Below are 15,320 nucleotides of genomic sequence, written 5' to 3'. Positions count from 1 at the left end.
AGCCAGCCCAAGCCCCGCCCCCGGGTCTTAATGCGAGGACCCTCAGCGGGGCTGTCCGCGGCGGCGCCGTGCTCATTCTATCCTGTTGCCGGTGCAGACAATCTCCCACCTCGGCGTGCGCTGCGCTGCGGCATTTTGGCCTCGGGAATTCAGCCGCAGGCCGTGGCCAGCCGTTTGGCGAGAAGCAGTCGCAGCAGGCGGTGGAGAAAGCGGCCTGGACAGAGGCTCTCTCAGGGCTCCACCATGGCGGCCGTGGTACGCGCTGCAGGCTGCCTCCCTGCGCTGTGTGGCTTGCCGGCGGGTGAGAGCCGGGACGCCGGGAGAGGGGCTCTGAGCGGGGACGGGAGCGGGGGCTCGCCTGCGGCCAGCAGATGCACGGGCAGAAAGAAGCGGCCTCTGAACCCATCATGCCGGGCTCGGATCCTGCCCGGAGCCGCTGTGTGACCTTGCACGCTTCCGCGCCCTCTCTGGATCGCGGGGCTTCTGTCTGTAAAGTGAGGGTGGACTGGACGCTGTCCAAGGCTCGTTCCACTTCACCGGACTCCTCCTGCGTGCTTGGCTAACAGGCGCGGGAAACTGGGGAGCAAGCATCGCCTTCCCGGCGGGCGTGACCCACAGGTTCCTTTGGTGAGGTCGATGTGGGGTTCGAAGCCGTTGGAGGCAGTCCTGCAGCTTGGGTCGGATAGGATTAGTGTCAGTCATTTTAGATCCCGGGCTGATCAGTGTCATTACTGAAAAGAAGAATGTTTTGAATGTCCTTAGTTTTGCTGTTACTGTTGTCTCCCCCCGCCCCTTGTTGGTTTGCAGCCTGAGGAGGGTCAGTCTGCTGTATCCTTTAGCATAAGGTCTACCACTGTGCTTCATGACTAGGGCTTTTTTTCATCCTTCTATTTTATTGTAAACCCACAACCCAACATTCGTAATTCCAAATTCTAAAGACCTCTGAAAACGGAAAAGGTCTTGTTTGTTTCTTTTTGGTAACTCATTTTGTTGGGAAACTTAACCTGAAATGATTTGGCAGGAAATCTGACCTGAACATTCTTTACTTTTGTTCATGTTGTGACCACCTCCTCCTTTTTTCAAGGCTCCATTCAAATAACACCTATAGCGTTTGTAGCTTTCCCTCATGAGTTCTTACTGTGTTCCAGGAACTATCTTAAAACTATTTATGCTTTTCCTCACTTGATCTATACAGTGCCTTTGTGAGATAGATGCTTTTACTATTCTTATTTTGCAGACCAAGAATTAAGACACATAGGTTGAGAAACGTGTTCAAAGTTAACACTGGGAGGAGGTCAGGTTTTTGCGCCCACACCATCTGGCTCCAGAGCCTGGTTGTGTTTTGTTTTGTTTTTTCTTCTGGTGCATTATAAACTTTTCTTTTGGTAGCAGCTTTACTGAGATGTAATTTACACACCATACAATTCATCCTCTGAAGGTGTATGATTCAGTGTTTTTAGTATATCTGCAAATCTATACAACCATCACCATAATAAATTTTTAGAACATTTTCATCTCCCCAAAAACATACCCTTTTGCTCTCATCCCCCCGACTTGCTCATTGCCCCCAGCTTTAGGCAACCACTGATCTTTCTACCTCTATAGTATGCGTGTTCTGCATATTTCATATAGACGGAATCATATACTATGTGGTCTTTTGTGATTGGCTTGTTTCACTTAGCATAAGGTTTTCAAGATTCATTCATGTTGTAGCATATAGCACTACTGCATTCCATTTTATGGCTGAATTTCTGTGGCATGTATCCGTTTATCAGTTGATGAACATTTGGGTTTTTCCACCTTTTGGCTGTTATGCCTGATGTTGCTATAAATATTTGTATGCAGTATTTTTGTTTCTGTTGTGTATAGACCTGGGAGTGGAATTGCTCGATCAAACGATCAAACGGTAACTCCATGTTTAACTTTGAGGAATGGCTAGACTGTTTTCTAAAGTAGCTGCACAATTTCACACCGCCAGCAGTGTGTGAGAGTTCTTCCTTCTCTACATTCTTGTCAACGTTTGTTATTATTTGTCCTTTTGATTATAGTTATTTTAGTGGGTGTGAAGTGGTATCAGTTTGTGGGTTTGATTTGCATTTCCCTGGTGGCTTATAAACATCTTTTTTGTGTGTGTTTATTTGGCCATTTATGAATGTTCTTTGGAGAGATGTCTATTCAAGTATTTACCCATTTCTTTTTTTTTTAATTTTTTTTTTAACGTTTATTTATTTTTGAGACAGAGAGAGACAGAGCATGAATGGGGGAGGGACAGAGAGAGAGGGAGACACAGAATGGGAAGTAGGCTCCAGGCTCTGAGCCATCAGCCCAGAGCCCAATGCGGGGCTCGAACTCACGGACTGTGAGATTGTGACCTGAGCTGAAGTCAGATGCTTAACTGACTGAGCCACCCAGGCACCCCTATTTACCCATTTCTAAATTGGGTTGTCTTTTTATTAGTGAATTGTAAGAGTTCTTTGTGTACTCTAGATATAAGTTCCTTGTCAGATAGATAATTTGCAAAAATGTTCTCCATTTGTGTGTTGTCTTTTCTCTCTGAATATAGTTTCCCTTAAAACACAGTTTTAAATTTTAGTGAAGTCTGATTTATCTATTTACTCTTTGTTGCTTATGCTTTTAGTATATCTAAGAAACCATTGCCAATTTGAAGGTCATGATGATGTACCCTTATGGTTTTTTTCTAAGAGTTTTATAGTTTTTCCTCTTACCTTTAGGTCTTTGACCCATTTTGAGCTGATTTTTATATATGGTATGAAGTAGCACTCTAACTTCATTGTTTTGCAAGAGGATATTCGTTTGTCCTAACACCATTTCTTTTTTCTTTTTTTTTAATGTTTATTTATTATTGAGACACAGAGAGAGACAGAGTGTGAGCAGGGGAGGGGCTGAGAGAGAGGGAGACACAGAATCTGAAACAGGCTCCAGGCTCTGAGCTGTCAGCACAGAGCCCAATGCGGGGCTCGAACTCACAAACCGCGAGATCATGACCTGAGCCGAAGTCGGACACTTAACCGACTGAGCCACCCAGGCGCCCCTGTCCTAGCAACATTTCTTAAAAAGATTGTTCTTTCCCCACTGATTTGTCTTGGTACCCTTTTCAAAAATCACTTACGAGTAAATGCTGTCAGAACCTGTTTGGAAGCACTGTGCTATATGAAGTGGCACATAATACGGTTACAGCCTGAGACTGCGGGAGTTTCAGAGTCTTGAGAGAGGGGGACTCTCTCCCCCAGAGTGCTGGGGGGGCCACTTTGGGAACCAGGAGCCTTCACCAAGAGTGATATTTCAGGAGAACGTGTCAGAGACACAAAGGGATTGAAGAGCACAGTGTGTTCAAGAATGACTACAAGTTGGAGGTGCTTGGGTGACCAAGTGTCCAACTCTTGATTTCAGCTCAGGTCGTGATCCTGGGGTCATGGGACTGAGCCCTGCTTCGGGCTCTGTGCTGAGTGTGGAGCCAGCTTAAGATTCTCTCTCTCTCTCTCTCTCTCTCTCTCTCTCTCTCTCTCTTTCTCTCTCTCTCTCTCTCTCTCTCCTTCCGCCCTCTGCCCCTCTCCCTAGCTCACACGCTCAACCTCTGTCTTTAAAAAAAAAAAAAAAAGAATGACTACAAAGTCTGGTGTAGTCAGAGAGGGTGGAGGGGAGAGTGGTGGCAAGTGAGGCTGATATGGGAGGCTGGGTCCTCGTTGCGGTCACGTAGGCTATGTTGAGGAGTTTTGAATTGGTGCAGGCAGTAGGGAGCCAAAGAATGATAAATCAGAGCTGGGAGGTGACCAGACTTGTTATTTTAGGAAGAGCTGCCTGACGGCCGATGGGGAATGAGAGGGGTAGCAGCAAGACCTACTAAGGGACTGTTGTTACTTTGTGGCTGAGGGATGGCACCTGAATAAAGAGGGGGCAGTGAGACCATAGGGGAGGGCGTAGCTGATAGATTGTTGCAGAGAATTAATAGGGCTTGGTAACTGGTTAGACGTGAGCATGAAGGAGAAGGTGATGCTGTCTACTTCACGTGGTCATGGAACCTGGAAATTATTCACTTCCTTCTCTTGGTTCTTTTATTCTATAGATGTTAATATTCTTTGGGTGTTAAAATGTTCCTTTTAATGCAGAAAGTATCTTAAAAGATTTTTTTTTTTTTTTTTTAATTTACAGGTCACATATGGTCCAGGCAGCTTTACCTAAACACCTTTCCAACAGCTTCCATTTTGGCATTGAAGACTGTTCTCAGCAATGGTGAGATTCATTTATCCAACTACTGTTTCTTTTTTTTTTTTTTTTTTTTCAACGTTTATTTACTTTTGGGACAGAGAGAGACAGAGCATGAACGGGGGAGGGGCAGACACAGAGGGAGACACAGAATCAGAAACAGGCTCCAGGCTCTGAGCCATCAGCCCAGAGCCCGACGCGGGGCTCGAACTCACGGACCGCGAGATCGTGACCTGGCTGAAGTCGGACGCTTAACTGACTGCGCCACCCAGGCGCCCCTATCCAACTACTGTTTCTTACAGGATCTAATGCTAGAGTGCTTCATGTAACTGTAAATGAACAGAGCACATACTTTTTTTTGGGAGGGGGCATTCTTTATAATGGAAGTACATAAGGTCTAGAGTATTTTTCAAATTTTTTATGATTACAGTTGTTATAGTTCAAGGCTTTAAAAAATAATAGCTACAGTTTTTGACTAATTCCTATGTGCTAGGCTTGTAACACGTTATATTGGTTAATCGTCACCAGTTTTTATGAGGGGGTTGTCCTTTCCATCTTGCAGACGATGGAGTGAGTCTGTGAGAGGCTAAGTGACTTGCTCAAGATTGCACAGCCAGTAAATGGCAGGACTGGGTCCTGAGCTGTCTGGGGACTGTGATGCATCCTCGTAATGCAGGGTCTTTGCAGAGGCCTTTGCTTCTACGCTGCCATAGCGCAGGGCCCTCTCTTCAGTCACTCTCCAGAAGGGAAGGAAGCCGACCCTTGCCTGGTCCATGTTGTGTTTACGGTCCGTGGAACCCCCTTTCCCTATGGTTAGGGCGGAATTGAAATCTCATTGTTTTCTTGGCCTTTTGGAGCTTTACTTTTAGTCTTCTTCCCTTTCATATTATTAACCCCACTTGTCAAGATGCTGTCATACCTTGCTTGAGGGGTTCAGAAGAGGGTGGTGACCTGAACTCTTCCCTTTATTTGTTCACTGACTAGTTGGGTGACTCATTCATTCGTAAACTACTGACTCTGCCCTCTATTGTGAGCCAGGTATGTCCCCAACCTGAGCTGATATGGGGCCTGCAGAAGCCTTCGTGAGGAAGGCCAGAGACTGGCCTAATTTCTCAGAGACTCGAAAATAGCTGCTTTCACTCTTCGGCTTTCTGTTCAAGCCTGTTGCCCTTAAATACACTTTATTCTCTCGAGGGCTGTTTTTTTTTTTTTTTTTTTTTTTTTTTAAATTTTTTTTTTTCAACGTTTATTTATTTTGGGGACAGAGAGAGACAGAGCATGAACGGGGGAGGGGCAGAGAGAGAGGGAGACACAGAATCGGAAACAGGCTCCAGGCTCTGAGCCATCAGCCCAGAGCCTGACGCGGGGCTCGAACTCACGGACCGCGAGATCGTGACCTGGCTGAAGTCGGACGCTTAACCGACTGCGCCACCCAGGCGCCCCTCGAGGGCTGTTTTAATCCTCCTTTTCACTTTTCTCACAGTGACTAAATTCTCCGCTGAAATGCAAAGCTGGAGTGTGTACGCGGTTTTTGTAATCAGTATTCCCATTTCCTTGAGTCCACTAATTCCTGTCACCCCTGCCATTGCCCTCACTGGACACCACCATCCATGGGATTGGTCAAATGGCTGCCTCTAAGACATGGTTTTTCATAAAAACTTTATGTGATACATGCATGTAGTTAGAAAAATTCCAAGAAACACAAAAAAGCAAATCTCTCATTCTAACCCCAAACGCATGAGTTTTCTTCCTCAGAGGCAACCGCTGTTACCGGTTTCCTTTATGTGCTTCTGAAATTAGCCTATAAAGTATATTCATATCCCCTCCTGGTTTTTTCAACACGAAGGGCAGGATGTTCTACTACTCTTCTGCACCTTGCTCTTCTGAACAGGTCATTTATAGGACTTTCCACACGGGTACATGGCCCTGCTCATACAGCAGAGGTCACCATTTGCCAAGACTAGACTGTTGATTGTGGGCTCCTAAGGGCAAGTAGCAACCCTGGTAAGGACAGATCTCCATCTTTCTTTAGATGGCTACATCCGTTGTGTGGACAGACTGTAACTTCTGTAACTAGGATGGGCATTTAAGTTAGCAGAATAAAGTTTTGATTTATGTTTTAAAGGAAGACTGTCCTCAAAATATGATTCTTAAAAGTTCAGGATTTTAGTGACTTACTTTCATTAGTAATGATTAATTCTTTGGTGCTGGCAATATTTTTCCACAGGCGTGGAACATCTAACTCAAAGTTTTATTCCGTCTACCTACAGGCCCTTTGTCATCTCCAGGAACCAGAGGCAGCCGTCATTTTGCCAGCTTGACCCGTGCGCTGCAGGCACAATGCTGTATTTCTTCTCCCAGTAACTTGATGGGCCAGCAGTATAGATCCTATAGTTTCTTCACTAAATGTACGTAGACTGGCTACAAACTTCCCATTTCGTGAAACAGAAAAATAAAAGGTGCTTTCGTATCTTAATTTTTCTTCTTTTTCTTCTTCCTTTAGTGAATGAACACTTTAGAGACTAGTATATGATGTGCTATTAAAATAAAAATATTCCTTAGAGTACCTCCTGGGATTATGTCGCATATTACCAGCTGTATTTGTACTGTTCTTTGGGGAGCACTCGTTTACTTTTATCCCCTTGGTTGGGTACCTGAGACCTAAGGAGTATTGAATCGTGGCCCAGATCCCTGCTGATGTAGATTCACACCAAGAATATAATCAAAGTCTGTTTTTTTTTTTTTTTTTTCAACGTTTATTTATTTTTGGGACAGAGAGAGAGCATGAACGGGGGAGGGGCAGAGAGAGAGGGAGACACAGAATTGGAAACAGGCTCCAGGCTCTGAGCCATCGCCCAGAGCCCGACGCGGGGCTCGAACTCACAGACCGCGAGATCGTGACCTGGCTGAAGTCGGACGCTTAACCGACTGTGCCACCCAGGCGCCCCAATCAAAGTCTGTTTTTAGTTGCACTTCAGTTGAGGAGAGAGTACAAATCAGGAAAAGTTAATTTTAAGTAGACATTGTTTTGCTAACACTGCTCTGACTTGCAGTAGTGTTTGAAATAGTCGAGTCTGAACTGAAATTATCTTGATTCGTAATAAATGGAGATTGATTTCAGAACTCAGCATTAGACAAATTAAAAGAAATTAGAATTGGAATGCTTGGCTGGCTTACTCGGTAGAGCATACAACTATTAATCTTGGGGTCGTGAGTTCATGCCTCATGTTGGGTGTAGAGATTACTTAAAAAAAAAAAGAAGAGCTTCTGTTTAAAAAAAAGAAATTAGGATTATAAAGCCAATTCATTTTAGATTATTTGGTAAATACAGAAAATCAAAAAGAAGAAAATCACCTATAATTCTACTACCTTAAAATACTGGTCGGCTACTTTTTTCACGCAGCAGTGTATTAGATGTTTTTCCATGTCAGTACATAGACTTCTTCAATGCAGTGTCGTGACTACAGAGTATTTAATTGTCACTTTATCAAAGATTGCTTCACTTTGGAAGTCTCATAGTAGGCAGGTCATTTGTGTAGCAATGCAGAAATGAGGACCAGGCTGTAGGGGGATTGCAACTAACACAGGCTCAGTTGTATCTGTGGATTTTGGTGCAAAGAGAAAAGAGGAAAAGATCAAAAATCAGAATTCGAAGGACGGTTGCTACTGAATATATGTCATTTTGCACCATTGTAAAGTCAAAAAATTGTAAGTCAAGCCATCATAACCCAGGGACTGTCCGTAGTTTTTCCCCTGCCCTAGAAGTCCTTTTCTCTAACTCTTCTTGTTTTAGAGGTGCCCCTTGCCCTTTGACACCCCTGTCCGTGCACTGTTGTCTCGTATCTGCCTGACTCTCCATTAGCCTGCGTTCTTCCCCAGTTACAGGACTCTGAACCCTTATGAGTTTATTGCTCCCAAGTCACACTAAGATTAACTTTAAGAGGATGAACTCAGTTGAAACTAGCATTGAGCTAGCTAGCTTTTGCTGTTTCAGTAAAAAATAGTCTTTGATTTTGTAAATTTCCTCCAAAAAAACCCCCACAAAAACCAAAAACTATAATTTATCAAAACTCATTAAGATTTCCTAAGAGTATTTAACATTGTACTTGTAAATCTATCCCTCTGCTATGGGTGTGTGTGTGTGTGTGTGGAGGGGAGGAGATCTACCATTTAAATACCTTTGATCCAAATTAGCAAGTAGTTTACTTAGCATGATTGTCTGAAATAGCTCCATGTATCAAATTGGATGTAATAGTGGATTTTGCATGTATGTATGTGTGTGTGTGTGTGTGTAAAACATGAAATATATTTTACGTAACTATGGTAGTTAACAGGTATATATGTTAATCTACCTAAGCCCTTCCAGAAATGACAGAAAGAGCTGAAATAATAGTAAATCTATTCTAAATAACATCTCAGGTTAATTAGAATCAGACCAGTATGTTCTGATGTTAAAATAGTAAAATCTCTGTCAAATAACTTAATTCAACTTAGAGCCATTGAAAAAATTATGTTTGTGAATAATAGTAAGAATATGAGATAAGGCTCACAATGTAATATGTAAAAAAAACCAGGATGCAAAATTGTACATGTAGCATAATTTCAGTTTTGTCTAAAACAAATGAAATATGTATGTACACTTATGTGTATATGCATGAAGGAAGAAAAAAATGTATGTTCTGATTTAACAGTGGGATTATGATTAATTTTTGTATGCTTGTCATAGTGTTTATATTTTCCAAATTTCATTTTTTACTTCATTTTATTTTTTTTTAATGTTTATTTATTTTTGAGAGAGAGAGAGAGAGAGAGAGAGACAGAGCGTGAGTGGGGGAGGAGCAGAGAGAGGGAGGGAGCTGTCAGCACACAGCCCAACGTGGGGCTCGAACTCCCGGACTGTGAGAAACGGCCTGAGCCGAAGTCGGATACTTAACTGACTGAGCCACCCAGACACCCCTATATTTTCTAAATTTTAAAAAGTAACTATTTCTGTTATAATCTGAAAAAAGACTAAAACCAATTTTAATAGCATAATGGCATTCAAGAGTTGACATATGACTCACTGTCTTTTCCCGATGTAGTTCGAAATTTTATTTTCCTCTTAGAATATGTAATAAAGAAAATGAACTAAACCTTTTAGTCTTTTACATCTTTGTCTCAATATCAATTTCTTTTTAAAATCAGATCCTTTTTAGTATTTTTTTTTTTTTAGAAATAAAGAGTGTACCCTTTTATTAAAAAAAAATTTTTTTTAATGTTTACTTATCTTTGAGAGAGAGAGAGAGAGAGAGAGTACAAGTGGGGGAGAGCTAGAGAGAGAGGGACACAGAATCCGAAGCAGGCTGCAGGCTCTGAGCTGTCAGCACAGACCCTGATGCGGGGCTCAAACCCACGAACCATGAGATCATGACCTGAGCTGAATTCAGATGCTTAACCAATTGAGCCACCCAGGTGCCCCAGATCCTTTTTAGTATTAATGAGTGATTTGCTTATTCTAAGTGAAGAAAAACTAATTGACCTCTTAATATGCCCCCATTAAAAGTGCTTTCATTGTGAACTTTCAAGTTTTTGATGGCATCTATAGGTAGCACCATTTTTAAGCGGTTAGGAAACAAAATCAAATGTTGAGTGAGAATTTAGTTTGGGGTTGGTGATTTTATTTCAAACTTGTGTTCTTTTAAGTGAATCAGCGTCAAAGTTTGAGCTCAACTTAAAGCCTTTGCTCTGATCAGGGTGCAAAGCAGCATGTGATGTGGAATCTCAGTTACTTTTCTGAGCTTCAGTTATGAAGACCAACTCTAATATGTATGTGTTTAGATAAATGGGATACCGAACAGATTAAAGCCTTTAAAAATATAAATCCAAAACATTTTTCCCTTTCCATGCTATCTATTCAGAAGATCAAGGGAAGACCTTTCAGGAAGCAAGCAGGTAGAACTTTTAAACCCTAAGGGTAAGAGAATGAAGATACTCATTTGTTTTCCAGAATATGTTTAGTATTTCCGGCATGTAGATAGATGTATTTTAGAGTTTTGAGTGCTACAACATTTGTGTGGCTGTGATTCTTTATTAAATAAATTGGTAATGGGACAGAATCTATGACTGTAAAATCAATTGGTGATACTGTGAAAGGCTGGAAGTCCTTGGGAAGATAGGACTTAAATTGACTACATCAATAGAATTCAGTAGTGTCGAAAGTAATGAATCTGAATATTCCACAAGTACAGAGGGGTAAGTACTGATTGAAGTGTATGGTAGAAAAAGATTTGGGAATCCTAGAAATTCACAAATGGAAATAAATCAGCAGTGTAGGGGTCTATACATCAAGTGAAAGGCAAGCATGGTTTGAGAATACACACACTGTATGCAAATATTAACTATCAGACTCCTACCTCCTCGTTCCTTCCTATGTATTGTTTAGATCTTAATTAGAGTTGAAGGTGCATGTGGGCATCTTATTTTGAAGGATGCACAGAGGTATTTAAGGCATTCACAGAAGAATAGAGCAAACAGTTCACAGTATTAAGATTTATGAGTTCAGATTGCAATGTTGATTCTTGTTTGGGCTAAGAAACCTTTATTTAAGGATAGGTATTATCTCAGGGGTTATAGTGGTGGCAGGAGGGCAGGGAAGAGACCTGTAACATAGTTGATGAGATGTCTGGGAAATGAACTACCGGCAAATGGGATTTAAATGTTGGCTGTCTTTTGTGGAGGGAGGCCATGCATCATCTCTTGGGTTGTCCACATGTAACCATGTGTTTGATATGTATAAAGAATGATATAATTTTACTTTCATCACCTCAGTGATACAAGTGAGCTGGCCTCTTTGGGCCTTTTTATTCAGCAGGGGACCACAGATCATTGCTTGGTAATTAAAAAACCAAAAAACCTGTTTCATTACAGTGACAGCAGATGAGCTATGGAAAGGCGCTTTAGCAGAGACTGGTGCAGGAGCAAGAAAAGGAAGAGGCAAAAGAACTAAGAAAAAGAGAAGAAAGGATTTGAACAGGGGTCAGATCATTGGTGAAGGTAAGCTTATTTATAAAAAGTCTAATGTGCTTTTTAAAGTTTCCCTCCCAGTTTTGTAGAGATTTTTATAGCCTAGAAGCCTCATACATTTCTCCATGAAGGGCATTAGGTTTGCAGTTTTAGATTTAAACCAAGTGGCTCACTTAATGCCCCACGATTCTGGGGGAAGAAAATCCCATAGAAAGGAATTCATTCGGTTATTCATTCCGCAAGCCTAAGTGCCCTTGCGTCACATCTTCTGTGACAGTGCCCTCAAGGATCTTATGATTCGGTGAAAGTTGGCAAACCTCTGCAAAGGGCCAGATGGTCAATATTTTTAGCTTTGTGAGCCACATGGACTCTGTTACAACTCTTCAACTCTGCTAAGGGGGCACAGAAACAGTCCTAGACAATATATGATCTAACCAGGAGAGCTGTGTTCCAGTAAAACTTTATAAAAACAAGTGGTGGGCAGGATTTGGCCCCTGGGCCTTAGTCTGCCAACCCCTGGAAACATAACTGTTTATACTTGTGTTTTTTAAAGAGTAAAAATTGTATAGTGTACTTGGATCAACATTTTGTGCTATGGTTATTGACCAATTATCCTTGGTAATAATAGCCTTCAGGCATAAAGAAAACACCTTTCACTGCACTTACGTGTCTACTTGAATCTTTTTCTCTGATGACTCACCTTATATCTTATTTTATTTTTTACCTTTTTAAAAAGTAAGCAATCATATATGTATACTTTCTCAGTAAAAAAATTCAAAGATTGTAGAGAAATCTAAAGTCCCCTTGATGCCCTTTCTATCTCCCCACCAATCCCAGTTGCTGCCCCCCAAGGAGGGCACTGATCTCATTTTGATGTGTTTCCTTCTGACCTTTTTTATTTTTTATTAAAAAACAATTTTTTTTTTTTTTTAACATTTGTTTAGTTTTGAGAGACAGAGTACGACCAGGGGAGAGGGAGAGAGAGAGGGAGACACAGAATCTGAAGCAGGCTCCAGGCTCTGAGCTGTCAGCACAGAGCCCGACAGGGAGCTCAAACCCATGAACCATGAGATTGTGACCTGAGCTGAAGTTGGACGCTTAACTGACTGAGCCACCCAGGCGCCCCTTCTTCTGACCCTTTATAATGTTTTTATATACATAAATACCCTAAAAGAAATACATATTTTCTTTTTAAAAAAGTAAATTCTATCATATGGTACATTCTGTCCTATATTTTACTTTTTTCACTAATATTAGGTCTTAGAAATTGTTCCACATCAGTATCTCTATAGCAACCTCATTCTTTGAATTTAGTGTAGAATATTTCACAGGTTGAAGATGCCGTAGTCATTTAACCAGTCTACTATTGCTGTACATTTAGATCGCTTCCACTCTTTGCCTTTACAAGTAACACTTCAGTGGACCTCCTTGTCCAAGCACACTTACGCCTCTAACTGTGTGGGAATGTTTCTGTAGGTAGCATTAAGTGGGATTACTAGTTATTACAGTAGGTACACTTAAAATTTTAATAGATGGTGCCAAGTGGCCTGCCAAGTGATTGTTAGTTTAAGCTCCCTCCGGCAGCATCATTATCTGTACGCCCCTTGCCTACCATTTTAGCACGTAAGAAACGAATGATTTTTAAAAATTCTTATTGATGTATGTTTTCAAACCTCCAGGGCGTCATGGCTTCCTATGGCCTGGTCTCAATGTCCCTCTCATGAGAGACGGAGCTGTGCAGACCATTGCCCAAAGAAGCAAGGAAGACCAGGAGAAGATAGAGGCGGAGATGGTCCAGCAGAGGGAAGAGTGGGACCGGAAGAGGAAGATGAAGGTTAAACGGGAGCGAGGATGGAGTGGAAACACGTGGGGAGGCGTCAGTCTTGGCCCCCCGGACCCTGGTCCCAATGGAGGTAGCCGAGTCCTGGTGTTGCTTACCTTTGTGATGGAGAGAGTACTTGTAGTTCTAGAATTCCTTAAGTGGATTTTACTTGTCTGTTTAGATTGCCTTTTTCCAAAAAAAGGGATTTGAGCATTATTGAAATAACTTCGTGTTAATTACTCAGTTGTATTTTATGGAACACTAGAGGCCCATACGCAAAAGTAGTCCACACACAGGATGCAAAGCATTGGCTTCTGGAATCCTTACTGTGTGGCTTCTCAGAGCCTTGAATGTGGTGGTCTATTTTAGATCTAGACAGAGCTACTTGTCGGGTGCAGTTCCTCAAACACAGGTGCTCATGGGGTACCTATGGAGCAGCGTGGCCTTGGAGTTCTGTTTTGATAACAGAAGATAGACCAGAGAGTTGTCATTCAGTGTCATAAAAGCATACATGAAATAAAAATTGCTAATACTTACCAGGCCAAATTAGAAAATGAAGTCCTCCCCGCACCACCCCATCCCGAATATGTAAAGAAGTAAAACTCATGTGAAAAATTCAACTGTCAATGAGCAGGAGATGAAGAAATAGACAAGTTTGGCTACTTTGTTAAATTTGGCTTAGAGAGGAGAGAAGTTGAGACGGAGAGATGCAGGTAAACATGCTTAGAACGGAGCAAAATGCTTCAGTTGAGTGGATGAAGGTATGGGAGGGAGAGAAAAAAACCCGTAAACTAAAACCCTAATGAGGACCCAGACCCAGGGTGGATAAATGGATTAACTCGTGACTATGGGTTCAGGTGGAGCCTATGTTGTTGGTAGTGGAAATGTGGGCCTGTTGGGGGTGTGGTGGGTGAGTGGTAGCTGTCTGGTGGCTTCAGTTAGTCTGTGAGGAGGAGATGGGGTCATCTGCTGAAAGTAGGATGAGCATTGATGAGCATGGGCACCAGAATATTTTGATGAAGAGACAGGTATCTAGGACTGGCTTCAAAATTACCCAATGGCAGCAAAACTAAAAGGCAACCGACAGAATGGGAGAAGGTATTTGCAAATGACATGTCAGATAAAGGGTTAGTATCCAAAATCTGTAAAGAACTTATCAAACTCAACACCCAAAAAATGAATAATCCAGTGAAGAAATGGGCAAAAGACATGAGTAGATACTCTTCCAAAGAAGACATCCAGATGGCTAACACACATGAAAAGATGCTGAACGTCACTCATCATCAGGAAAATACAAATCAAGACCACAATGAGATACCGCCTCACACCTGTCAGATGGCTAACATTAACAACTCAGGCAACAACAGATGTTGGCGAGGATGCGGAGAGAGAGCATCTCTTTTGCATTGTTGGTGGCAATGCAAGCTGGTGCAGCCACTCTGGAAAACAGTATGGAGGTTCCTCAAAAAACTAAAAATAGAACTACCCTACAACCTAGCAATTGCACTGCTAGGTATTTACCCAAGGGATACAGGTGTGCTGTTTCGAAGGGGCACATGCACCCCAATGTTTATAGCAGCGCTGTTGACAATAACCAAAGTATGGAAAGGGCCCAAATGTCCATCGATGGATGAATGGATAAAGATGTGGTATGTATATACAATGGGGTATTACTTGGCAATCAAAAAGAATGAAACCTTACCATTTGCAACTATGTGGATGGAACTGAAGGGTATTGTGCTAAGTGAAATTAGAGAAAGACAAATATCATATGACTTCACTCAAATGAGGAATTTAAGATACTAAACAGATGAACATAGGGAAGGGAAGCAAAAATAATAATGAAGATAGGGAGTGGGACAAAACATAAGAGACTTTAAAAAATTTTTTTTTAGTGTTTATTTGTGAGAGAGAGAGAGACAGACAGAGCGTAAGCAGGGGAGAGGCAGAGAGAGAGGGAGACACAGAATCCAAAGCAGGCTCCAGGCTCTGAGCTGTCAGCACAGAGCCCGACTCAGGGCTCGAACTCCAGAACCATGAGATCGTGACCTGAGCCAAAGTCAGACACGTAACTGACTGAGCCACCCAGGTGCCCAAGGGACTTTTAAATATAGAGAACAAACAGAGGGTTGCTGGAGAGGTTATGGGAGGGGGGATGGGCTAAATGGGTAAGGTGCTTTAAGGAGTCTGCTGCTGAAATCATTGTAGCACTATATACTAACTACCTTGGATGTAAATTAAACAATAAATAAATTAATTAAAAAAAATTACC

General features: G+C 42.0%; 1 protein-coding gene across 2 annotated transcripts in view; it reads left to right on the top strand.

Annotated features, from left to right (window-relative positions):
• The first annotated feature begins 39 nt into the window (after window positions 1–39).
• Window positions 40–15,320, top strand: part of MRPS5 (mitochondrial ribosomal protein S5) — a 29,615-nt gene continuing 14,334 nt past the window's right edge. Inside the window, exons 1-5 of one of the 2 annotated variants that reach the window (XM_045446937.1) lie at window positions 40–301; window positions 4,171–4,251; window positions 6,495–6,632; window positions 11,131–11,256; window positions 12,906–13,139. In XM_045446937.1, coding sequence (XP_045302893.1) covers window positions 244–301; window positions 4,171–4,251; window positions 6,495–6,632; window positions 11,131–11,256; window positions 12,906–13,139 — 637 coding nt within the window. In that variant the 5' untranslated portion in view covers window positions 40–243. Of the gene's footprint in view, window positions 302–4,170; window positions 4,252–6,494; window positions 6,633–11,130; window positions 11,257–12,905; window positions 13,140–15,320 lie in introns of those variants that run through there. The other variant, XM_045446938.1, reaches the window with a different exon arrangement.

This window comes from Leopardus geoffroyi, chromosome A3, assembly GCF_018350155.1.
Source record: "Leopardus geoffroyi isolate Oge1 chromosome A3, O.geoffroyi_Oge1_pat1.0, whole genome shotgun sequence".
Taxonomy (NCBI): domain Eukaryota; kingdom Metazoa; phylum Chordata; class Mammalia; order Carnivora; family Felidae; genus Leopardus; species Leopardus geoffroyi.
Note: the sequence above shows the minus strand (reverse complement) of the source record. Positions and strands in the feature narration are given on the sequence as shown.